Source organism: Pelodiscus sinensis, chromosome 6 (genome assembly GCF_049634645.1).
Source record: "Pelodiscus sinensis isolate JC-2024 chromosome 6, ASM4963464v1, whole genome shotgun sequence".
NCBI lineage: Eukaryota > Metazoa > Chordata > Testudines > Trionychidae > Pelodiscus > Pelodiscus sinensis.
Window position 1 is genome coordinate 1388753 of NC_134716.1, and position 25276 is coordinate 1414028.

At 44.3% G+C, this 25276-nt stretch overlaps 1 protein-coding gene across 2 annotated transcripts in view; it reads right to left on the reverse strand.

Annotated features, from left to right (window-relative positions):
- The window catches only part of MELK (maternal embryonic leucine zipper kinase), a 43030-nt gene extending 20572 nt beyond the window's left edge, over positions 1-22458 (reverse strand). For both annotated transcript variants that reach the window (XM_014573284.3, XM_006122369.4), the window contains exons 1-11: positions 22311-22458; positions 19167-19267; positions 18779-18864; positions 17786-17902; positions 16607-16750; positions 14991-15059; positions 13764-13856; positions 12136-12234; positions 4569-4637; positions 3926-4024; positions 1735-1821 (exon numbers count right to left, since the gene is read on the reverse strand). In XM_014573284.3, the coding sequence (XP_014428770.1) occupies positions 1735-1821; positions 3926-4024; positions 4569-4637; positions 12136-12234; positions 13764-13856; positions 14991-15059; positions 16607-16750; positions 17786-17902; positions 18779-18864; positions 19167-19230 (927 nt within the window). In that variant the 5' untranslated portion in view covers positions 19231-19267; positions 22311-22458. The remainder of the gene's footprint in view (positions 1-1734; positions 1822-3925; positions 4025-4568; positions 4638-12135; positions 12235-13763; positions 13857-14990; positions 15060-16606; positions 16751-17785; positions 17903-18778; positions 18865-19166; positions 19268-22310) is intronic.
- Between the last annotated feature and the right edge of the window lie 2818 nt (positions 22459-25276).

A 25276-nucleotide genomic window follows, 5' to 3' on the forward strand; every position in this document is an offset into this window, starting at 1 on the left:
TAGGCCAGTGCAGCAGTCTGTGCTTCCTGAAAGATCTACTTCCTGAGAGATCTGTCTTTATAGTAGCCAGACAGCAGTAATGTAATCTCTGAAGTTTGTCCCAGAGTTGTAGAGCAGGAGTAAGTGTAGATTGGTTAGCCAGTAGCTCTTATTCTCCCAGATGTGTCACTTTAGCAGCATATGATGCACAATTTCCAATCAGGCTGGTGCCTAGAGAGCTGGGCTTCCCTCTGAAAGAGCTATTCCAATGGACACCACTAAGTGCAGTAACACTCAGAAGTTTGGGTTCCTAAATGAGTTATTTTCACTATTCAATAGCCTATACTAAACAGTAAGTACCATATGCTAACATTTTATTAAAATCTTACATAAAAGCTAGGATTGCCAGAACCATTATACTCGTGATATTCATCTAAAAACTTCCAACAAAAATGAACTTTAGCCATGAATACTAGCCACAGCATGTTTCTTGCGCTAAGGAAACAGCTACCTATTCCATCACTGATTTTATTTGCAAACCCTAGGATACCACTTCTCCACTGCCTATTCAGCACCATAGTTGAGATTTCTCTTGTTTCAATAGTACTCTGAAGATACTCTCCATTAAATTATGTAATTGTTTTAAAAGCAAAAATCATGCCCACACATGGAGTCACAGCTAGTGAAGAACCACCATAAGTTTCCCTTGAAAGACACTAGAATCATGGTTAAAACTTTGTCAAAGGTTGGGAAACACCAGAGGCTGATGCACTGGGGTATGGGGAATCACAACTGTAGTGTCAAAACTACAGTTGAGTTCATAGTTAAAATAGTGACAGTTTGGAACAACTATTTTTGTAGCCCACAGAGCTAGCTTGGAGCATTTATTTGATTTGGCAGTAACTCAAGAACTTACAAGCCTGTATCCTCTACAACACTGGCTTCAGCAGTTAGCATAAGACTTAAGGCATATGACATTTGGCACAGATAAATGGCTCAATGCTCACCTCCATGTTTTGGGGAATTGAACAGATCATTTAAGGGGGAAGTCTATACATAACACCAGTGAACTACAGGAATGTGTGCCAAACACCTCTATCTGGTTATTTTAGGATAAAAACATCTGCAGATTACAAGAGCTCCATTGCAACTAATTAACATACATACGTTAATATCATTAATATACTAGTCAATAGGAGACTAGCATCCCAACATTAAATACAAACAAGGAAGAGGAAAGAAACCCCTACTGAATACGCATTAGGCATAACAGCATCAGCAAGTTATTATAATAGTTGTCCCCAAGCCTTTGTGCAGGAGAGAGCTATAGTCCCTTGTAAGGTACCATGATCACGGCCACTGGTGAGGAAGCTAACATTTCAGGCTGTTCAAGATACGTTGTGAGTACACATGTTCAATGCACATTCTGTATTATCTCTATCCACTTCACTGGGTTAGAATGTTTGACTTCCCTAAAAGCAGTAAATCAATTATTGCAAATACAAAAGGGTTCCTAAAGAGTGAGTGGTGCAACCATGCACAACAGGGCTCCCAAATGAACAGTAATGTTAGTAATGGGCCTGATCTCAGTACAAGAACCTGCCAAACCTGTGGTAACTGGGAATAAAGTAATTCATACAATACACAATCCATAGATCAGGCTATATTGGGCAGCTTTAAGTGTCACACTGGAAACGAGTACTGGAATCAGTTAATATGTCCAAGTTTGAGTTATTCATATTACAAGTTACTCACCTCCGAAATTAACTCAGTCATACTTTGCCTGCCACGTTTGTGGAACACTGAAAGCTCTGTTATGCAGTCATCATCAAGATGCCCAAGCTGAAAGAACAAGTTGTAATATGAAAGCTTCAGACTTTGAAATCTTCTAGATCAGTGTTTAAGAGTGGGATGTTCCCATGAAGCCAGATGGCTCTTGGCTTAACAATCCAATATCTCTAGATGGGACTATTGTGATCTAGCCTGACATCCCGTCTAACAAACCAGAGAACTTCCCCAAGATAATTCCGAGAATAGATCTTTTAGAAAACCATCTGACCTTGATTTTAAAACTTGCCTATGTCTGAAAATCCACCATGATCCTCAGTAAATATCCCTCACTATTAAACAGATGTAATTTTGTTGGCGTACACTTAGATTCTCTTCCCATTTCAAAAGGAAAAGAAAAAAGCTATTAAAATACATGCTTGCAATTATACATGTTACTACTAATGCTGCATGTACAGTAAAAAAGCTCTTTGCATAGAGAAACAATGACACCCAATGGCCAACTATAGGCACTAGCTGTACATACCCAAATACCTCATGTTTATTAAGCCTAATCTGCTAGATTTTTATTTTTGTGCTAGCTTAACTTCTATGTATAGTGCAGTATTTGGTGAAGGGGATTTAGTTTGAGTTTTCAATAGTCAAATGAGGCTTTATTCTAACTAGGAAATTATAGGAAATAAAATTACATAACTCCACTATGTAAGCCACTTTCTACCCTTGGTTCTGCAGCACACAGGTGCCTGTTTTTCAAAAATAATATATCTTACTGCATGCAAATATTCAGAGGCTTATTGGCCAGTTACATGTAAAAAGAACCATTCATCCCTTTGGTATTTTATAAATTAACTCAAATTCTGCAGCTAACAGAGGTCTTTCCCCTTCATAGGGATTAAGAACTTTATATTGAATATCTGTAGATATGCATTCTGAGAGGAAGAGAACCTTGAAGAATTCAACATCAGCAACTTGCTGAATAAAGTAACCGGTCATCTTCAGGTTTGTCCCTTTGAAGGATGAAGTCTTTATATTGTCCCCATATGCCCTCTGCTGAGGCATAAATTCAGGACGAATTTATGATCTAGTTCAGGGGTGGGCAATTTTTTGTTGGGGCCACTTCAAAAATTTTTGAAGTGGCCCCAGGCGACACCGGAAGGGGCGAGACCTCAAACAGAAGGGGCAGGGCCAGGATCCTTCTAAGCTTCCCCCACACGCAGACCATGATTGGTCTGGGAGTGGGGGTGCCTCTTTGCTCCCCCCCCCCCACTCCCCAGCTTACCCCTAAGCAACCATGCCCCTGGCAGTGAGAGGATACTTCCTGTGCTTCCCCACCCCAGGCCAATCAGGGCCCGGGGTGGGGGAGCATGCAAAGCTTCCTCCTACCCTTCCAGGAGCACACAGCACTTCTAAGTGCTGTGCAGTCCTTGCAGGGCAGGGACAGGGTGGAGGAAACTTCATGAGTTCCCCCCAGGCTAATCAGAGTTTGGGGGCAGGGGAGCGAGTGAAGTCTCCTCCCGCGCTGCCAAGAGCACACGGATCCAGCCCACGGATGCCCTTTTGCCCACCCCAATCTAGTCACTACTGATACATTAATCCTCTAATCCAGTGGTTTTCAAACTGCAGGTTGCCACCCAATGCTGGGTCCTGGAATATCAGGCACTGGTCTTGTTGCTGCAGGGGGAATCAGTGGGTACTAAGGGTGCTTCCTTGCCTGTCCTGGCACTGACTTGTGCTGTGCCCCAGAAGCAACCAGCAGCAGGTCAGGCTCTTGTGGGGAGGAGGAGGAGGAGAGGAGAAGAGCACACAGGGCTCCATGCACTGCCCCTGCCTTGAGCACTAGCTTCACATTCCCACTGGCTGGGAACCTGCTTCTGGAGTGCAGCATGGTCTGCTGTGCCAGGAGAGGCAGGAAGCCAGTCTTAACACCCCCACTGCACTGTTGGCTGAGCTGGTCGAGGTAAGCCCCTCCTGCCCCAGCCCTGACTCCTCCCTCTCCAAACCCAGAGCTCTCTCCTACAGCCCAAAGCTCCCTTCCTTAGTCTCACCCTGTAGCCCAAACTCCAGTCTAATTATGTTCGGTCACAGGCATTAATAATTGTCTTCAACTGGGTCATGAGGAAGAAGGTTTGAAAATCACCGCTCTCATCAGCACACTTACTGGGTATTTGCTTTGCCATTGAACAGCATAGGTGTAATCCTGCATGAGCCATGGATGATTTAAGAGATGTTTAACTGTAATTCGCTTCTTTGGATCCACCTAATAGGTAGTAAGAAATGCAGTTAGTCAATGCTTTCACAAAGGGGATACCACAGCTACTATTCACAGAAATAAAAGACTAGTAAAATTAATCCTTTGCCCAGAAAATTGGAGTTGAAATATTTCAAGTAGAAGAGATAAGTCAGGCCATAGGGGCTAGTTAAGGAAACCTACATTAACAGAAGCAGAAGGGATGATTGACACTTGTCAACAGGGTTAATAGTAGCTCAGCTAATTGGTTTTATAAATTTAGCTGGTCATAAAAGCACACTTGGGAATTACATTTATGCAGCAAAGTGCAATCTTCTAAATTAGATGCTGGAAGACAACTTTGTTAGCAACGCGACAACTGGACCATGGTATGCAGAGTGCTTTGAGTAATATTCTACGATTGCAGCTTTTTCACCAGAGGGACCGGTTATATTCTCTTAAATAGTTTAACTACAATGCTATATTTTAGGCTTTCAGATCTATATTTCAACGCTATTTTGAATAGTTAACAGTACTGTAAAACGTATGGTCTAGCTAGAACCAATTGCTTTACCTGCAGCATCTGATGGAGAAGCAGAATACTACTAGCAGAAAGCCACTTCGGAACCTCGTACTTTCCTCTCTGTATTAAAAAAAAGTTGGTTTAGAGTGAATTTTGGCCAACTAGTGCAAATAATGTCATTAAATTGCTTGGATGACTTACTGGTATCCATCTACATTCTGAAAGTCCCATATAGCATTTGGAGCTAGTGGAGCTGCATTTTCAACATATTTAGATTAACTTGACAAAAAGGTGTCATCTTTCTTACTTTCACTGAATTCAAGTGTGATTAATTTTTAGGTTAAAATAGATTCATGCTAGGTTAGTCCCATGGAAAGATGGCTGAACCTGAACTGTTATTCCAGGAACACAATCAAACCAGATTGCACATAAACAAGTTAGGTAAGAGTAATTCACTCAGCTTTGGCTTTGGCCTACTCAGCCCTTATTTATTCCATTTTTATTACACCAATTATGGCATTCAGCCTCTTAAGCACTAGGCAATTACTAGGAAAAGGAACTGTGGTTCTCAAAGGACAGACACCAAGAAGAGAATCAGAAATGTAGGCCCAGAAAGGTCCTGGAGATATCAACTCTAATTCCTTGCAATGAGTCTGGACCAAGTACAGCCTGTCTCCAACTTACAAACTGGTTATGGACCAAACAATTGGTCGTAACTCAGTTTGTTTGTAAGTTGGACCCCATTGAGTTACACACGACCGTGCTGTTCGTAAGCACGGATTGCGTTAACTCGGGGTCCGCCATTTACTACATTTTTGGTTGTAACTGCAAACGGGCGTAAGTCGACTGATTGCAACTCGGGGACTGGCTGTAAATCTAAACCATTCCTTAAAGGAATTTCTGCAACCTCATCTTAAGAACTTCAAAAAATAGATTCAAAAGCCTCCCTTGCACTCCTGTTCCAGATCTAACCTATCCTGACACTTAGAACTTTGTGTCAATTTAAATCTTCTTTGCTGCAGATTAAGCCCATTTTACTTGTCCTCTGTAGACAAGACACAATTGATCACAATCCACATTTTAACAGCCCTTAATGCAAGTTTTCATGTTATCAGGTTCCCCTGTAGTCTCTTTTCAGAACTCAACGTGCCTTTTCTCAAAAGGTTTATGAAACCTGTTCTACCATTCTTGCTGCTGTCCTCTGGATGATCCAATTTGTCCATCATCTTACCTTAAAAAGTGGCATCCAGAATTGGACACCTCAGCTGAGGCCTCACCAATGCCCAACAGTCTACATTCCTGTTAATACACCCCCAGAATATTAGCTTTTTCCTGTAACTGCATCTTTTGGTTTACTCAAGAAGTTTCAGTGACTCAGTAACGGATTCACTGAAACTTCTTAGCAGTATTACTGTTTAGTCAGTTCTTCCCCATTTTATAATTGTACATTTGATTTTTCCTTCTCAAGTTTAGTAGATGGCACTTATTAGGCTTTGGGTGCTACTGTGAATTGTACTTTAAAAGCAGTACGAAAGGTGTAAGTGAACTGCTAGACAAAGTATTAAAATTAAGTGATCTAACATTCTGTGCTTTAATAGTACGAATGGTCATGTTGCCAAAAGGGAAGCAGCCTTGCATTTGCTTTCCATTGATTTGTATTTAATGCTGGTCAGGAGCCTTAGAATTTAAAAAACCTAGAACATTCAGGGCTTTTTTTATCCCAAGAATTCATTGTTCATGTAGCGTGTATGACTAGTAGATCAACACTAACTGCTTCCAAATTTGAGGAAAGGGAGCAATGGCTATGAAAAAAATTTCAAACTGAAATTGCTACAAGTCTCATGTATACTAAAATGAAAGCAAAAAGTAGTCAATGAAGAATCAAGGTGAAATATGATTTAACTACCAAGATGGAATGAAATGCACTAAGTACTGAGAGAGTTTCATTTCTGCAGACACCTGTTTCAATTAGTCAAGTCTGAGTAATGCACATACATTTCTTTAACTCCATTGGTTTCATAATAGAAATCTAAATTCTAGTTGCTTTGTTTTTAATCAAGACTAAGGCATTTACTTCAACAGCTATCAAATATTAATATTTCTAATTTAACTCTAGAAGTAATCCAAGGTGAACATCTAGTTTTTTTATATATTTTAAGGACTGCTTTAATATATTGAGGTTCGGTTCTGAAATATAGCTCTGGCATAGGAACACAGATGAATTAAATAAGATTAACACTCAATTTATTAGTAGTCATGCTAGAAATGACAGCTAAGCATTTTTGTAAAGATAGCCAACAAATGCACAATATAATCAGAAGAAAGTTAGCTGCTTAATGGGGAGCTGTCAATTTTTTATTTGATTTTCAATCAAAGCAGGAAGCATTTAGTCAAGTGTTATTCCCAAGTGAGGAACTGTAGAGTATTCTAGGCAAAGAAATATGCTGCACAGGAGTGATATGACACCCTAATTAGATTCACCAGCAGACTGTACTATACTGTGACGCGGAACAATAGTTTGAGCTGAGATTACAGTAAATTTCAAAATCTATAATGTGTGAAATTAAATCCCACAATAATGCATAAAAGTCCTAATTTGAATCAATTTTCCAACTTGTAAATAAATCAGAAATTGAAACTGGAATTCAAAGTGGTAGAAACAAGCCTACATTGGTAGATAATCTTAATTAGGAAGGTTGTATCTTGTTTCTTGTCCTCAAACAAGTTCTTAAAGCATGTTCATCTGAGTGCAATTTAGACAAGTTTGGGTAGCCAGCGTTCTGTGAATTCAGATCAGTCAATTCTAGCTCCAGAGCATATTGCACAATGATGAAAGTACTATGCAAGATTCATCCAGACTCATGTTAAGCCCTTTGTCTTGGTTATAGCTTAGCCATCTATAATTTTGCTCAACTAAAGAATTCATAACCACTTTGGGCCTTCACACGGAAAGTATATTAATCCAGAGCAGAAACAGAGCCCTAATTATTAAACTGAAATGTAACTTTTCTAGTCCAGCACCTTTGGGACCTAACTGGTGCCAAACCAGAGAATTTGCCAAACCATGGGAGGTCAATATTGTCTAGCAGCATTTCCAACACTTCCACTGCTCACTGGGCTCTTACAAAATATTTAGGGATAAATTTGAGCTAAACAGCACCAAATACAAAGCCACGCCTGATGGCTGTAAAACATTATGGGACCATGGGAAACCTGGCTACACCCATGATAAGCGAACAGCCAGCTAACTAAAAACCATGGTGAATCACGGACGTTGCTGGACCAGAGTGCCAGACTAGAGAGGTTCAACCTATATTTTGGAGAAAGTACATTAAGTTGTTTACCAGAGCCTCTAGGTCTGTGGTCACCAACCGGTCCATCGTGAGGCGCCGCAGGAGGGGGGAGTCGGGCCTTGAGGAGGCGCATGCTGGATTCCCTCGGGGCGGGAGGGGGGGGAGGAGGAAGGGAATCCTGGGAGGAGGCAGGTGCAGGAGACTCCCTGCCCCCACTGCCCTGCTCTCTTCCCAGCCACAGAACTGTCCCCACTCCTCTGTCCCCACCCACAGAACTGTCCCCTGCTGCAGAACCCTGTCCTCTCCCCTCCCAGCACCCTGTTCCCTCTCCCCTGCCCCCAGCCGCAGAACTCTGTTCCCACTAGCACCCTGTCCCCTGCCAAAGCACCCACTAGCACCCTTCCCCAGTACCATGTCCTCTGCTCCTACCACCACAGTTGGGAACACAGTGAGGTGTGTGTGGGGGGGGGGGAGAGGGGTGGAGGAGTTATTTTTTTGCATCTCACTTGTGTGGGATGCAACTGCCTTTTCTGTGGGTCAGTGACCCCAGTCTCAAAACAGGTTCCCCGCCCTTCTCATAAATAAAGACAATGCTGAAGCTTTGTGTTTGACATAATATTGTATTTAAAAATGAAGCCTGGCCAACAAATCCGCAATTGGGGCCAAGTCCCACATCTGGTCACAGCATCATAGCACTCCTGCACTCCCCTTTCCCCCAGACCCTACATCTGAGCCTAGCATACACTGGAACCCCTGCCCTGAGGCCCTCATACACCCCAACCCAAATTCCTGAACCCTCACATCCAGAAGTCTGTGGCTTGCTTAGTACCCTAACCCTACATCTGACCCCAACACTGCCCGGCCTGCCACCCGCTCCCCGAGGCAGCATCCCCTTATCCACCTCCTCCTGCATCCAGATTTCCTCCCAGAGCTTGCACCTCTCACCCCTTCCCACACCCAAATCCCTCATTCCCATCTTAGAGCCTACACATCCTGTCTCAACCCAGGGAGGGTACGGCTAGACTGCAGGAGTTTTTCAGGATTCCGGAGCTATTCCAGGAACTCTTCTGCATCCAGGGATGCGTTTGTTCTTCTGCTTCTTTTAGTGGAAGAGCAAACATGATCTTTTGGTCACCCCTATATTCCTCTTTCCACGAGGAATAAGGGGGCTTCCAAAAGAAGGGGTTTTTCTGCCATTTGGTCCATTCTAGACTAGCCAAATGTTGGAAAAACCTCTTCCTACAGAAGAATTGAGGGAAAAAAGCAGCATTATAAGGGCTGGGGATAGCAAACGATGGAGGAGGAGGAGAATAATGAGGGTGGGGTTTCAAGGAAGGGGTGGGGCAGTAGATCTTGGCTTGTTCTGTCGTTTAAAAAGTGATCTTGGGTGTAAAAAGGTTGGAGACCACTGCTCTAGGTGCAATACCATTTATTTACCAATCCCACCTTACCAAGTATTAGCTGCATTAGCACCCTCAACTAAAATGTCAGTTTAATAATGATTAAGGCTCCGGGTCCATCATGCAAGTTGAGCAAGTAATGGATTCCATTACTTTGTGACCTCTGACTTCTGCAATGGCCAGTGTAGTGACCTCAGGGCCTCAGCCTTCTTAGGGTAGGCCCACACTCCCACTAGAACAGAAGCCTCCTGACTAAGATTTAGTCAAGGATCTGCAATTTTTGCCACCTCACTGCTTACCTCTTTCCAGATAATTTAGGAAAGTTGAATGGTATTAGTTCTGTACAGACCCCTAACTGACACCTCTATTTTCCTCTCCATTCTGATAGCTGATTATTCCTACCCTTTGTTTCTGGTCTTTTAACCAGTTACCAGTCCAAGAAAGGAATTTCCAGCTTTGCCCATGACAGCTGTGAGAAAGGAGGATTCAGCTACATACCTCTACTCCACCACAAACTGGTTTCTTATACTGCATGGTAGCTAAGCCTTCTCCTTCCAACAGCCACAAAGAAAGGGATCTATGATATGGCTTTAAACCAAATTCCTGCATCCAAACAGCAGGTTTAATTAAGTAGCAGCATGTAAGGAGACAACATACTAGAAGCATTTCCTGATTTGCCCAATTTATGCCACTTTAACTGTTTCTACCAGGTTGTCTAACTGGCTCGTGGTTTCCTTTTCACCCCTCTCCATTTTGAGGAGCAAAGTGGCACTATGCTGCATATGCTATAGATCACCAGTAATTACTGTATTGACTTAAGGGGGAGGATCCTGTAGTGATTTCTGCTACTCAAGGTGATTTATACACATTTGCACTTGAAAAGTCCAGGTACAAGATAAGGAGCAATAGGACAGCCCAACAGCAAGATGGTGGCAAATATGCTTCTTCCCAAATGCTGCTTACAATCGGCATGAGCACCAGCCAGTCTGTGGTAGCACAGTGGTCAGAAGAGGCTTGAAATTAATATATATACATAAGAGCAGACAGGAGACATGGGGAAGTCATGTTCATGGCATCATTTTTCATGCTGTAGCACAATGAAACGGTGCCCCAGGCAGCAATGAATCACAGGAAGCAGATTTGGCTACTGCTCTCACTTAATGAGCTCTGCTCCACAAACTCTTGCCAACTGATCACTACTAATCGCACTACAGAAGTTAGTCCTAAAAAAGAAACGTTAGTGGACACAGAATATGGGAATAACTGGTGTGACAGTAGCACTGAGAGAAGGATCTGGGAGCTGTGATGGATCATAACATGAGTCAGCAATGAGGTGCTGTTGCAAAAAAAACTGCAGTTTTAGGCTGTATTAAATAGAAGCATAGCATAAAAGCTATGTGAAGGAGTAGTATTTCTCTACTCAGAGCTGGTTAGGCCTCACCTGGAATACTAGGTTTAATTTTGGTCCCCAGTGTATAAGAAGAATGTAGAGAAACTGCAAAGGATCCAGAGGCAAGCAACAAAAGTATGGAAAGCAAAGTATATAAGCAAAGGCTGAAGAAATGTGCCTGCCATAAAAAGCTGGAGAAGAGTTGCTCTCTTGTCACAGAGGGCAGGACAAGAGGCAGAGGTTTTAAGCTATAGCAGAGCAGGGCAATGGAAGAGACTGCCTAGGGAGGTTGTGGAAGCTTCTTCCCTGGAGGTTTTCAAACCAAGTCTGAATAGTCATCTCAAGGTTTAGATAAAAATCCTGCATCTTGACAAAGGGTTAGACTAGATGTCCCTTGTAGTCTCTTCTAACATTATGATTCTAATCACTGGTAACTCCTCGGGAAATAATTTCACTCCGTCTGTGGTATTCGCACTCAGCTTCTCCTACCCCATCTTCTACTTCCTCTTTTCTACCTTTGATGCAATGCTGCTCCCTCCTATTTCACTATTACTGTACTGTAGACTTGGCCATTTCCACAATCACTCAATCCAAAATTTCTCCCCAAGCCAAAGGGAATTTCTGTCCTATTACAAACTAAACTTAGTTTTGTTTCAGGAGGTATTTTAAAAGAGTTCTCTTCAGCTATAGAAGCTATATTCTATCCTATTTATCAAAATGAACCATTAGTCCTATTCTACAAGGGTCCTCTTCCCCAGGTGGCTGAATAAATTGAGTCATTTGAAACAAAGGATTAAAAAGAAAAAAGCCAGAAACATAACAGCCTAGATTATCTCACTCCAAGTATTTTAGAGCTACTTGTCTACTGATGTATCTATTTTAAATTTGAAAGTTTACTTGTGGATCAGTTCTCGCATCAGTGTATCTTCTGTCAACAGAAGAAATGTCAATATTAGGGATGTAAAATAGTGTTTAAAAATGTAGCCGTGTAACTACTACAAAATTTTTTTGCTGCCGCAGCAAACCTAGGTACTGGAGAGGCTTCATCTGGGCTCCATAGTAGGCAAGGAAAGCTTCCCTGAGAGTGGGGCTGGTAGCCCCTGCCAGCCCCACTCCTGGGGAGGCGTCGCTGCTACACTAAAGCCAGCCCCCTGGGAGTGGGGCTAGCAAGGGCTGCCGACCTGGTGCCCAGGAAGCCAACGTGTAACCTGTGGCCTGGGGGGCAGGGGTGAAGGAGGGTAACAGACAGAGGTTGCTCCAGCAGCCCCTGCCGGCAGTGGGACCTGTGGGCCCGGGGCACGCAGGGAGCTGCTCGAGCTTCTACTCGTTAACCGGAACTGGTAAGCCTTACCCATTAAGGGTGAGACTTACTGGTTAATTGTTACCCATTTACATCCCCGCAAACACCAAGACGCTGTTAAACATACGTGACAATGGTAATACATTCAATCAGATAGCAAGAGGCCGAGACACAACAACCTGCCTCTGCCTCTTCATTTATGCTGACTGTTTGGATCTACTAAAGCACTACATACCATTATCTTCCTGTAGAGAGCCATGACATTCTCATCATCGAATGGGAGGAAGCCACATAGGAGAGCATACAAGAGAACCCCCATGCTCCATATATCTGCCTAAAAAACAAACAAACACCATGAAGGGTCAGGTAGAAGTGAAAAGAGTTTGACACATCTGGGAACTGAAAACAGGGATCACATCACTGAAGCAATGTCATGTTCATTTATCAAAGTATATTGGAGCTAAAGGATTCTGTCCAAAGAAGAGCACACTCAGAAGTGCAAGTTAAGCTTTCCCCAACTCAACTTTGGAGTAAGCTCTACTTGTCAGAGCACTAGGAAAGCCATGTCCTTCCCCCAAATCTTCACTCACAGCCAGATTTGTTTGATTTCAATAGGGAGAGAAATTGCTACACTGATACACTGAACGATTTAGGGGTGCAGATGAGACGAGCCAACAAAAACACCAATCACTGCAAGTTAACATTACCAGGTAAAGTTAGGTAAGAGCAGCTCAGGGAGCTGTTTGTCACTGCAGTTGCTGCCAGCCCAGCCACATCCATGTTCTAAGTCTGTATAGGGCAGCTGGTGCAAGCAGGGTACAAATAGGCTTGGCAAAATTTGGTTTGAAGTTTCTCTTTGCAATCTCAATTAGATTTTTCTTTCCCAATTTTTATATTACAGTTGCAGGAAATCATGAGGGCACAGTTTTAACAAAAGGACAGTATTGACAGCAGAGCTGCATGGGGCTCCCTGCACAGGTGAGAGTCTGAAGACACCCAGAAGCAAGCATTTCCCCAGTCTGACTGGGCTGAAAATACTAAGCAGAATCATTGAAATGCAAAAGAAGTTTGAACTGAGGTGAAGCCAAGACCAGCTAGCAGGTACAACTAGTGATTAGCAAAATTTACGTAAAGGTACTGGTGCAGAGACACACAGGAGTAAGGAGGAGTTTGACACTGATGTAGAGGTGGAATGAAAGTGAAGAAACTTTGGGGTATGGCTGATGTGTCATAGCAACAATTGAGGAAGTTTGAAAATATTTAAGATAAATTGGTTAGATACAAGATGGGTGCCAGGAAAAGAGGTTATTAGCCATGTAGCCCAGCTTTGATCATCTTATTTCTGCAGCAGGTATGTGGGGAGGGAAGCTATAATGTGAGGAAAGACGACAGACAGGGAGAAGCAGGAAAAGATGGAACATGGAACAAGCAGTGGTGTTCTCTTCAAGGTGAGAGTACAAATTCTCGGAAGAGATGTCAAGATGAGAAGATTAGACCAAACAGAGGGAATAGGAGAGCTTGGGAGTTAAGTGTAGAAAGGCAATTCCAGGAGTGGATGAGCTCACAAAAGGGCACGGCATAGGAGGAATTCAGATATTGCTCTTCAGGACAGTGACACAGCTAAGGACACTAGGAAGAGCTAGTCAAGAAAAATAGTGAGATGTGTGCTAAAAAGGCTGTGTTATGTGCTACTTTAGCATGAATCCTCCACTATCCAGTGGAGGCACAACTCCTGCAAGAAGACTGACGGGGTAGTTACACAAGAGAGCATTTAAAGCTAAGTCTAGTTATGCTAGGGCTTATGTACATAAAGTTCACAGCATATTTACGACACTTTTTCAAAAAGGACACTGCATTAAATACCTCTGAGCCAATGTAAGCTTTGCCCTGAATTAACTCAGGCGCTGCATAAGCTGGGCTCCCACAACATGTGTTCAGCTGGTAATCCAGGCCACCCTAGAAAAGAACAATTGAACAGACATTAGACTTCAATTGGAAAGGAATTAAATATCTAGTTTGAACTATACTGTAGCACACAATTATGGGCTTCACTCAGCTGTGGTGCAAGTCATGTGATCCTATAGACCAGTGCTAAGCAAAAATCCTCTAGCTAACCCACCTGTCATGCTGCAAATCTTGATGCAATTTCCAGCATTACCATAGGGAAGTAACTTATTCAGTGTCTCAACTGTTCATCTCTATTTAGAAAATGATATTAATGTTTCCTTTATGGGGTCGGTTACACCTACACAGAATTTGTCAGGGGAGCTCCTTCTTTACAAGGCACACAACAGTGAGAAACCAGTCCAAACCTATCTATAGTCTTGACACATCAAAACACAGCCCTATCAAATGTACAGCTTGTCTAGACAACTGGCCTGAAATGATATTTCAACACCTAAAAACAGTTCTGCCCTCATCTGGAGTTTTAATCAGTTTTAATTTATGAATGTCTTGCAGGTCAGCTGAACCAGTGTTCTAGGCAACAGCAAACCATCTGCTTTGGTTTTACATTGAACTCTATGCTTGGATTGCTTCCTATTAGCATCTGTCTCATTCTAAACTGCTTGATTAGATTACTAAAGGACAAAAATTTAAAGGTAACATCACAGCTATAAATGTGAGAAGTTTTGAGATAAGATTTGGAAGTCAGGCCAGCCAGCCCCACACAACTGAACTGGACTAGAGTGGTTTGCTTACCTTGCAGGGGAGAACTGCTGCCCTAAACAAAGCCATACATTTCGAACACCCAAAACCATATCTAGTTTTGGAAAGCATATCCAGTCAATTATTTGAATTATAATAGCATTTTAAAGTCCTGACCTCTGTTGGGACCTCTGTCTGTGTTACACAAACAGCTGGACCCTGCTTTGAAGAACTTACAATAGAAAAAAGGGTGGGACAGAAAAATAGATGAAACTCCTCAAGATCACAAAGTACTTCAGAAGGCAAGCTGGAACTAGAAGGATACCCACTGCATGTCCATACTCCTACAGTGAATGTCTTGAGTGCTATTAAACACCCTTTTAATAGCTTAAGTATTTGGATGCACTACATTGTAGTTAGTGTCATTTACTTTTGCACACTCACCTTTGGCTTTGCACAGAGACCAAAGTCAATAAGCTTCAAGTTATGTTCTGCATCAATTAGCAAGTTCTCCTGAAGGAAAGGAGAGTGGTGTTAACAAGAGTACTTTACAGGATAACCCAACCATAGGATTAGTTTTTTCTCATCTTGTAGCCATCAATAGTACTGTCCACCATCCTCTCCCAGGCCATAAGCCCATTTCCTCTAAAAGCTAATAGCAATGTGAAGCATTCCATACATTGTCTAGGGATGTTAGCTATCAGTTAATTGAACAGTCAATTAACCACATGAATTCTTAGTGGTTAGTTGACTATTTTATAGTCCTCGGGGTGGGGCCGGCAGCCAGCGCAATGTGGCCACACTCCCAGGGAGTCCCCATCACTCCGTGTTGCCGCCTCTCTATCAGAGGCAGCAGCGCAGGGTGCCAGGAGGGAGCCAGTCCAGGAGGGAGCCAGTCTAAAAAACCAGGGGCTGCTGGAACAGCCTGGGCCTACCATAGGCAGCAGCCTGGGCTCACTGAGGGAAGAGACTGCTTCACAGTAGCCCTCCCATGCTCCTTCCTCCTGCCCTGCTGCCTCAGAGGCAGCAGCATGAGGGGGGTGGGGGGGTCTGGCAGCACCACAGAGCTGGTGCTGGGGGTGAACCTGCTTTTAATGCATTTTCACCCAGCTCCTGCTTCCCATCCCAACCCCTTGCTGCCTCTGATATGGAGGAAGCAAAGGGGAGGAAATATGAGTAGTCAACTATACTAACCAATAAGCCTAGACTTATTGGTTACTAGACTAGTCGTTCACATCCCTAACATTGTCCAGTAAGCTGTCCTGCACTGGAGTTCCTCTGCTACGGATTTCAGCCTCAAAATGTTCTAATCTGTCCATAAATACAAGACAAGCTTCTACAACAAATGCATGTAGAAGCAATGGGTATCCTGATAAATCCTAGGATGAGGACAGTAAAATGTTTCCCCAACACAACCTCTTATGTCACCATTTAGGAGGTCTGAAGCAGAACATGCCACTTCTGCTGCTGAGTTGAAAACAGTGACATGGAAGAGCAACGAAGACATGATTTGCTATTAAAAGTGGAATGTGGAGCAAAGGGAAGAGACTAACTGGAGCTAACTTGAAGTCTGGGTATTCATAAGTAAGCTCTCTCCCTCCTGATGTTGATTTTTGGTGATTCCTCTCAAACACTATTTACAGGCCCCAGAGGGACCCACATACAACTCAGTCAATAGGCATGCCACAGTAGAACTGGACTAGGAAAGATATATTCTATAAAGAAGGCTGAATACATGGAATAGGAAGGGGAGGGAAGACTTCAGTCCTTAGAGCTAGGAAAGTAAAGGAAGGAATAACTTAATTTGGAGAAGAGGTTTAACAGCTCAAAGAGATTTCCATCCTATTTGAAAGGATTAAGGATGTAAAATCCCATTTAACCAGACAAACAGGGTGAGCGGCATTACAGGCTGGAGGCTGGAGTAGCCCCCATCCTACCCCCACCTGTGGAGAGCCAAGCTGTCAATTAATTGTAACCTGTAAACTACTGACATCCCTAGAAAGGATACTGAACAAGTACTAGAAGTAGTAGTCCAATTTTTATAAACAAGTCAAACTTACTGGTTTGAGGTCTCTGTGGGCATATCCTTGACTGTGCACATAAGCCATTGCTGAAACAATCTGACGGAAAAATATACGAGCTTCCTCTTCTGAAAGGCGATCCTTGGAGATTATATAATCAAACAGCTCTCCTCCAGGACAATACTACAAGGAGACAGGAAACAATGGTATCAGACAAAAATTGCCGTTCATTAAGTAACCTCACACTTGTATGACATTGAAAAGAGACAGCCCTGGCCAGCCTCGCATAGTACATTGTCATTTTAATTCTAATGCAGTAGTGCCCAAAGGTCTCCAATCAGGAACAGGATACTATTTTGCTGTACAAAGAGGAAGACCTGATCCCTGTCTGAAAGGACAGACTTTTAGAGACGACAATAAGTGCATACCATGCAGTAGAAAGGTGGCAGAATTTAGTTATGCATTAACTGCACTTAGGCATGTGCACTTCTTGGTCATACTTTAAAAAGTGTAAATACTTTGTGAATATTGACTCACTTACTGCAAGCATCTCTGGAGTGAACTTCTAGGAGCAATTCAAATGATTTAACAAGACAAAATAGGGGGCAGTATGAAAATAGAAACTCTTGTGAGAAGCTGATAAAAGAATTGAGAGTTTGGCCACAATGGCAAAACAAGAGAGCAATAAGAGGTGATCAGATATACATGGAGAAGTGACATTAAGTAGGGCCTTGAAAGTGACAACAGTCTGAATTGAGCCCATGGAAAAGGGTGAGCCAGTTGAAAGATTAAGTCAAACTGGACTAGGATTACGCAGCAGCATTTCCTTATCGGATCAGTGGGAGGCATATAGGAGCTGGATAGGCTGGAGGGATGCTGTCAACTTAGATTGCCAATTAGGTTCCTATTTCACTTTATGGCTATTTTCCTCTGAAGCAGAGCCACAATTTTAGGCTACACACACACACACACACACCAAGTGACTATTTGAATTTTTCTAAACATGTTGATTTAGTTGAGAAGCTTTTATAGAGTCTATACAACTTTTCTAAATAACATCTTTTAAACTGATGTCCCTTGCACAATATCTGCCATCTAAGGTGATCTGTGCTGAGGGACTGCTGAGGACTCTTAAAAGGCAAGTTTTAGCCCTTCCATACATTAAGATTGAAACAAGTAATATATTAGATTCTTTTGGAATAGCACTGTAAATCTAACCTCCAAAACCATGAATATCTTCTTGGACGTCTCTATCACATGGTATAATCTGCAAATATGTTGGTGACTCAGGTTCTTCATTGCATCAATTTCTACTTTAACACGAGGTAAATCATCCTAAGAGACAAAAAGCCAGTTATACAGTTGCTAAGTATGGCTATTCCAGCATCCTACGCAGTTCTCCTATCAGCACTCCTGCAACTAATGACAATATGATCCCATGTATACAATTAAGGTTAGTCAAGTATCAGCTTTGGCAGAACTCAGAGGCTATGTCTACACTTGCGGCTTCTTGCACGAGTAATATGCAAATGGGGCTAAGTGTGGAATACCACTGAGCCTCATTTGCATACCTAATGAGACACCATTTTTTTCAGAAGTGGCTCTTGCACAAGAAGGAGCATCTACACTGCCCCTTCTTGCACAAGAAAAACCCTCTTGTGCAATGCTGTTCTTCCTGAAAAGTAATAGGTGTAACAGCATTGCGCAAGAAGGTTTTTCTTGCGCAAGAAGGGGCAGTGTAGACACTCCTCCTTACACAAGAGCCTCTTCTGAAAAAAAATGGTGGCTCATTAGGTATGCAAATGAGGCTCAGCAATGTTCCACGCTTAGCCTCATTTGCATATTACTCGCACAAGAAACCGCAAGTGTAGACATAGCCTAAGAGTTTGGCATACATGCCCGATCGTAACAACTGCATTACATTTCTATGAAAAAAGTTTGACTTTCTCCCTGAAAAAGTTGTCAAGCAATTATAGTGGGGTCCTAAACTGGAGAAATGTTATATTATTTTAATCTGTGAAATTAGTGTCCCGTCAATGTCAGTGTAAATAAATGTTAATGAAGTTCTTCTGGTACTAGGAAAGACGGTAGAAGAGTGGCTAACAGTTCTAGACATTTAAAAAAACATTTCACAGGAGTAAAAGTGGAAGCTGTTTCCCATTACAAAATTGAACCTCTAGCAGCATCTTAGACACTACAGAACAAACTTACCCCCAAAGCCAGTTTGTCCATAATTTTTATTGCAACTTTTTCACCAGTAAGGAGATGGCGACCTAGCTTAACCTTTGCAAAGCCACCTGAATTTAGAGAAGAGGGAATAAGAATCCAAGATCAATATTAATTTTCTCCTCAATAATCCTTTAATAAAGTCACACTACAGAAGCAAATCTTATGGCTTACAGAAAGCTTTTTACATCTAAATGTAGTCAAGAGGATTTCTGGATTTAAAAAAACCCTCGATTTTATTCAGCAAACTAAGCACCTGAAATCTGATCGCTAGATTAGTTGCTACATTAGCAAGCTGCTTTGGATTTGGATGTGAAACTCAATTATTAAGAATACTTTTTCACTATTTTAATGTAATAGATGAGAAACATACCCGTCCCAACTGTTTCATATAATTCATAGTACTTGAGAATTTCCTCATAGTCATCTGCACCCATTCTGAGATGGGCAAAGTTTAATCGTACTTCTGAAATCCTGGAAGCGAACAACATAGTGGATCAGTTGTTTTAAGAGCTCTACGTGAAAAACACTATTATGTTAGCGACATAAAGGCAAAATATAACCCTGAAATTTAAGATTCCCTGAACACACAGTAAAACTGAAATTTTGCTCCAATAGCAAGTTTCTGTATGCCTAGAATATGTTGAAGTTAGAATCTAATGGCAAATTCACTAGACTATAGCCACACTTCATCAGCTCACATGTCAGGACTTAAACAATGAATTACTTCTGACATTCAACACATTTACAAACTGAAGTGTTCAACTGCTCAGATTCTCTTTCATCTCATTAAGGGCATTGACTGGACCTCCCCCTTCAAAACTGCAATTAATACTATTGAACTATTTTTGCCAAATAAAAGTATTTGCTTGGTGTTTACTTTTTACCATAAGTTAGAATGTCTGCACTACTCTGTAGCCTAGTGAAAAGCTTCAGATTTCAGTCCTATCCTTCCAGTGCAGAAGTCAGCACTCCGGTTTCATAATTGAATTGCAGAGTTAACAGCAACAGTATTTCAGTAACAGTACCAATCTCCCCTTCCTTATCAGGGTAGTCTGGTCGGAGTGTAGGGATGTGAAGGACCAGTTGACAGGCTAGCTGACTAGTCACTTTTTCCCCCCTCCTCCTTGCTGCCTATATCAGAAAGAGGCACCAACAGGGAGGGGAAGAAGAACAGGGGATACTTCAAAGCAGCAACACCATGTGGCAGCTGTGGCCAGACTCTGGGCTCCACATGGTGCTACCACTTTGAAACACTGTGTGCAGCCTGGTGCTGGGCTCTCTGCAGCATTTCAAAGCAGCAGCGCCACATGGAGCCAGGGGTCAGTGGGAGAGTCCCCTGCTGATCCCAGGCTCCACGCCTTACTGCCACTTTGAAATGCTACAAGGAGCCTGACATGAGGCTCCCTGCAGCATTTCAAAGCAGCAGTGCTGCATGGAGCCCGGGGTCAGCAGAATTCAGTTGACCCCAGGCTCCACGCAGCACTTTTGCCTTTGAAGAGTAGCAACGGCCCTAGGGCTCTTGCCACATTTCAAAAGCAAAGGTGCCCTATCAACTAATCAAATAGTTGAGGCAAAATGCATCAACTATTCAATTAGTCAATTACTCACAACTTAACATCCCTATTGGGGCGAGGGACATTTTAACAGTTGCTATGCCAGGCTGGTCACCATAGCCTACATCTGACCAGAGTACACATATGCATGTCACAAAACGTAATTTGTCCTTTTCATGTGTGTTCATTTTTTTAATTGTATTCTTTGGTATATATGGTTGTGACTATTTTCTTCCACTATTTGATCTGAGGAAGTGGGTCTGGCCCACGAAAGCTCATCATCTAATAAACCATCTTGTTAGTCTTTAAAGTGCTACATAGTCCTGTATTTTGTTTCAGCTACAGGAGACTAACACGGCTACATTTCTATCACTATTTGACTTGCCAGGTAATTCAAGTTAGCTCTCAGATTTACATAGGCTTATCTGGTCACACCACACATTTGTTCCAGCACACAGTGTCTGTGCATGACCTTAGCCTGAGCTCCAGAATAAACATTTGGCCAGCACCCAGACTAGCCTTTATAAATCTATGGCTACTGTGAATTCACTGACAATTAACTCCAGGTAAAATCTCTCTTGCCTGACAGTGCTACCAACTTCTAGGATTTTCTCCCTATCTATTTGCTAGCTGGTGGCTTTTCTTTGAGCTTCAGCCTCTAGAATCCTGCAATGACAGGAGCCTCAGCTTGCATGCAAGTCTTTCTAGCCCTTGTGAAAAATAGGGATGTTAAAAAACCCAGTTAACAATGTAATTGTGTAACCATTAACTTTTTTTAGCCATTACAACAGTTCCACCACAGACTTTGCAGTATAAAGTTATGCTACACAGCCTGCAGTGCAGCAGGACCAAGAACTGGTGCATGCCAAGAGCCCACTTATGCCAGCTCCTAAGCCAGGCCCCAATGTCTCCTGGGTAACTGGCTGCCACCCCGTGCTGTGGGCTCGGATACAGAGGCAGCAGCTGGCCATGGGAGCAGGGTCAGGAGCCTGTATGTAATTGTTAACAGTAACAGATAAGCTGATGCCTACTGGTTAATGGTTTGAATTTCTCTAGAGGAGAGCAGCCCTAAAGGGTCAGACAGAATTGAGCCGGGCTGTGAAAAGTTACCCAATAAGCATTCACCTTACCAGGTGACTGGACACTGCCCAAACACCCAGTCACACGAGGCGGGGCCATGCCTGGGCCAGGTGGCGTTCTAGACACAGCCACACTGTGGTGGCCCCAGAGGGCTGGCAGGACCCTGGCCCACAGGCCTGGCCTGCCACCCCCCAGTGGTTAACTGGCACAGCTGTAACCGTTTAACGCCTTGAGCCACCATAGCGACATCCCTCCGCTAGTCTCCCTCCGGGCCCAAGGCTCGGGGGCAGCCGTGGCCTGGCTGGAAGGTGTGTGGGGGGGAGGGATTTGAGCAGGGTCAGCCAATGGGGGGGGGGCTAGGCGGGCAGGGGCGGGGCAGCCCCACGCAGCCCGCGGGGGGGCGGGGCTAGGCGGGGGGGGGCGGGGCAGCCCCACGCAGCCCGCGGGGGGGCGGGGCTAGGCGGGCAGGGGCGGGGCAGCCCCACGCAGCCCGCGGGGAGGCGGGGCTAGGCGGGCAGGGGCGGGGCAGCCCCACGCAGCCCGCGGGGGGGCGGGGCTAGGCGGGCAGGGGCGGGGCAGCCCCACGCAGCCCGCGGGGGTGGGGGGCACGCAACCCGCCTGGGGGGGCGCTTCCGGCAGCCCGCGGGGGGAGGAGCAGGGGCGGGGCCCCAAGCAGCCCCTGGGGGGGCGGGGCTAGGCGGGAGAGCCCCACGCAGCCCGCGGGGGGGCGGAGCTAACGGGTGCGGGGTGCTTCAGGCAGCTCGCGGGTGTCGGGCCGGGAGCCAAGCCTGAGGAGGTCTCGGGGGGCGGGGGGGCCCGCGGACTGACGCTCCGGCCCCAGCGCATCCCGGCCGCCCTGCCCCGGGGTGGGCCGCGCTCACCTGCCCGGCGGGAAGAGTCCCCGCGGCACGCGGAGCTTCTGAGGTAAAGACACCACCACCCGCCCGAGCGCGAGCGGCCGCTTCCAACGTTTAAATTTCCCCGGCGACCTAGCCTCTTCCGGCCGCGCCGCCAGCCGACCAATCAGATTCAAGCGCCGGCCCGGAAGGAGGAAGGTCAATGGTGCCGGTGGGCGCCATGTTGAGAGTGGCTGGAACCCTACTTCCTGGCCAGGGTTTGTCCAAGGGGCCTGTGGTTAGCCCTCCTTGCACTGCACTGTCTGAGCGGCCCATTGCCCTGCCTGCTGGAAGCCCTTTCACAGAATCAGCGTGGATTGCCATTGCTCACCGGCTCTGGGGACTCCCAAAGGGAACTGATGGTCTGGGGCGCCTACTCTGGGGCCAGCATTGTCCCCAGCCTGGTCGGGATTCACGCATCCTGGTTCGCTGTGCTAACCGCTCTAGGAGCAATCAAGGGCTGTGTCTAGACTGGCAAGTTTTTCCACAAAAGCAGGAAAAACTTGCCAGCTGTCTACACTGGCCACTTGAATTTCCGCAAGAACACTGACTTCCTACTGTCTGAAATCAGTGCTGCTTGCGGAAATACTATGCTGCTCCCGGGCAAAAGTCCTTTTGCACAAAAGGGCCAGTGTAGACAGCTCAGATTTGTTTTGCACAAAAAAGCCCCGATCGCAAAAATGGCGATCAGGGCTTTTTTGCGGAAAAGCGCGTCTAGATTGGCACGGACGCTTTTCCGGGAAAAGTGCTTTTGCGGAAAAGCGTCTGTGCCAATCTAGGCGCTCTGTTCCACAAATGCTTTTAACGGAAAACTTTTCCGTTAAAAGCATTTGCGGAAAATCATGCCAGTCTAGACGTAGCCATTGTGTTTTCTACTGCTCTGATGTAGTTTCCTTCAGGGTGAAATTTTGTGGACATGTTAATCTTGACTCTGGCCGATACCTGACTGGGAGTCAGGAGATAGGAGTTCTTCTTTTGTTTCTACCTTTTGTGTGATTTTTGTGGAAGTCTGTACCCCTCTCTCCTATTTTTGTTTTAATTGGAAAGACTGTGATATCTGTTTTCAGTGGGAGAAGAGCACTTTTGAAAATCTGGTCCTAAGTTACTTACTGGCTTTATACAACTGTTCAGTTGATGAGGGAATGGAACAGACCTCACCTGACTACTAGGGCAGTGCCCTAGGCCATCCAGGGACATTAATTAATCACATTAGGGCACTAGTGAACATCTGGCAATGTGCTTAATCCTTCGCTGCCTTCTAGCCAATGTGTTGGTAACAAGCTGCTGGGCTTTGAGGGCTTCAGGAAATCTAGCCATTAGCCTCTCTTCACTTCAATTTCCCTATCTGTGGAGTTGAGAGAATAATCTTTTCCCTCTCGTGTCTTCCTGGCAGTTTACACTGCAGTCTCTTTATGCCATGGAGTGTCCCTGTACTGCATTTTTGTGTAGCACCTAAAGCAACAGGGCTTCAAGGCACCACAGGCACCTCCCTAGTCTGGCACCCTTAGGACGTGACTGGTGCCAAACCAGAGAATTTGCCAGCTCACAGGAGGTCAATATTGTATAGCAGCATTACAAACACTTCCACTGCTTCCTGAGCTGTTAGAGGACATTTAGGGGTAAATTAGAGCTAAATAACAGCACAGAACACTGAGAGCCAGGCTTGGTGGCTGTAAACAAACTTTATAGGACAGCAGGAATCTTGGCCACACCCATGATAAGTGGCCACACCCAAGATAAGTGATAAGACATGCTGGACCATGGATGTTACTGAACCAGACAATGCTGGACCAGAGAGGTTCAGCCTGTACTAATAATCTGAACAGCATCAGCTTTGTGGCTGTAAGGTGCTGGGGCTTGCAGGTATAGTTAGATTTTCCTGTCATATTTATCTGTTATGTAGTTCAAACACGATTTTCCAGGTGTCTACCATAAGGTATACAAACATATTTAAAATCCTACAAGCTGCTGGCAAGCCTATGATGTCTCTTCCACCTTAGATTTCAGTTGCTGTTCCTTGGAATGCTGTCCCTACTTACTGAGGTCCCTGCTCCACAGCCCATCTAGCTCCCTGCTAGTCTGAAAAAAACACTGGGAAAAAATTCTGTTAAGCAAAACAAAAAGGGGAGGGGAGACCAAAGTTGTTGAGGGGGAAAAAAAGGGGGGGAGGAGACCAAAGTTATTGGGGGGGGGAAGGCGCTGTGCCTTTAAATGGCCCTGCGCTCCTCACTCCCCCACCCCTGCCAGATACGGCAAGGGAAAATTGTCCCCGCCAGCCTTCCATACACGGGAAACAGGAAATACCAGACATTTCACATGTCGGGTATTTTCTGTTGTTTTTTTTTGTTTGTTTTTTTACCGGACGGAGGACCTGAATAACGGACAGTCCAGGCAAAAACCGGACACCTGGCAACCCTAGTTACATGTTAAAAGGCAATATTGCAGCAATAATTGACCTCACTATAACAATATACCCTGTGATTTACCTAACACCTGACTCCTATTTGAAGCATACCAAAATTCTCTCTTACACTTTAATCCTTGTCGGGTAGCCAAATATAAACTGTTTGGAACGAGTATGACTAAATAAATTATATTCTTAAATAAAGTTTTCAAAGTCTGATGACTGGTCTAGTTCTGGTGTTGTTTACTGCCATCTACAAGACCTAGGCTTAGTTCCAAGTCCAGGTCTTTTAGATCTGGTGTGACATCCCTATCTTAGAAAGTTGAACTTTGAGGCCTCCTCCTGACTCTAAGTTAATGTAGAGCTATTACCAAAAGCCAGAGCCTGATAGACGGGTGCATAGGACTGTCGCAGCCTGAGAATAGTTAGAGACAGGCAGTGGGAGTAAAGCATATGTTAGGCAACTTAAACCCATAGCTTCAAAAGTAGCATAACTTGATTGATTTCAATGGAAGTTAGACACTTAAATACCATTAGATATCTGGGC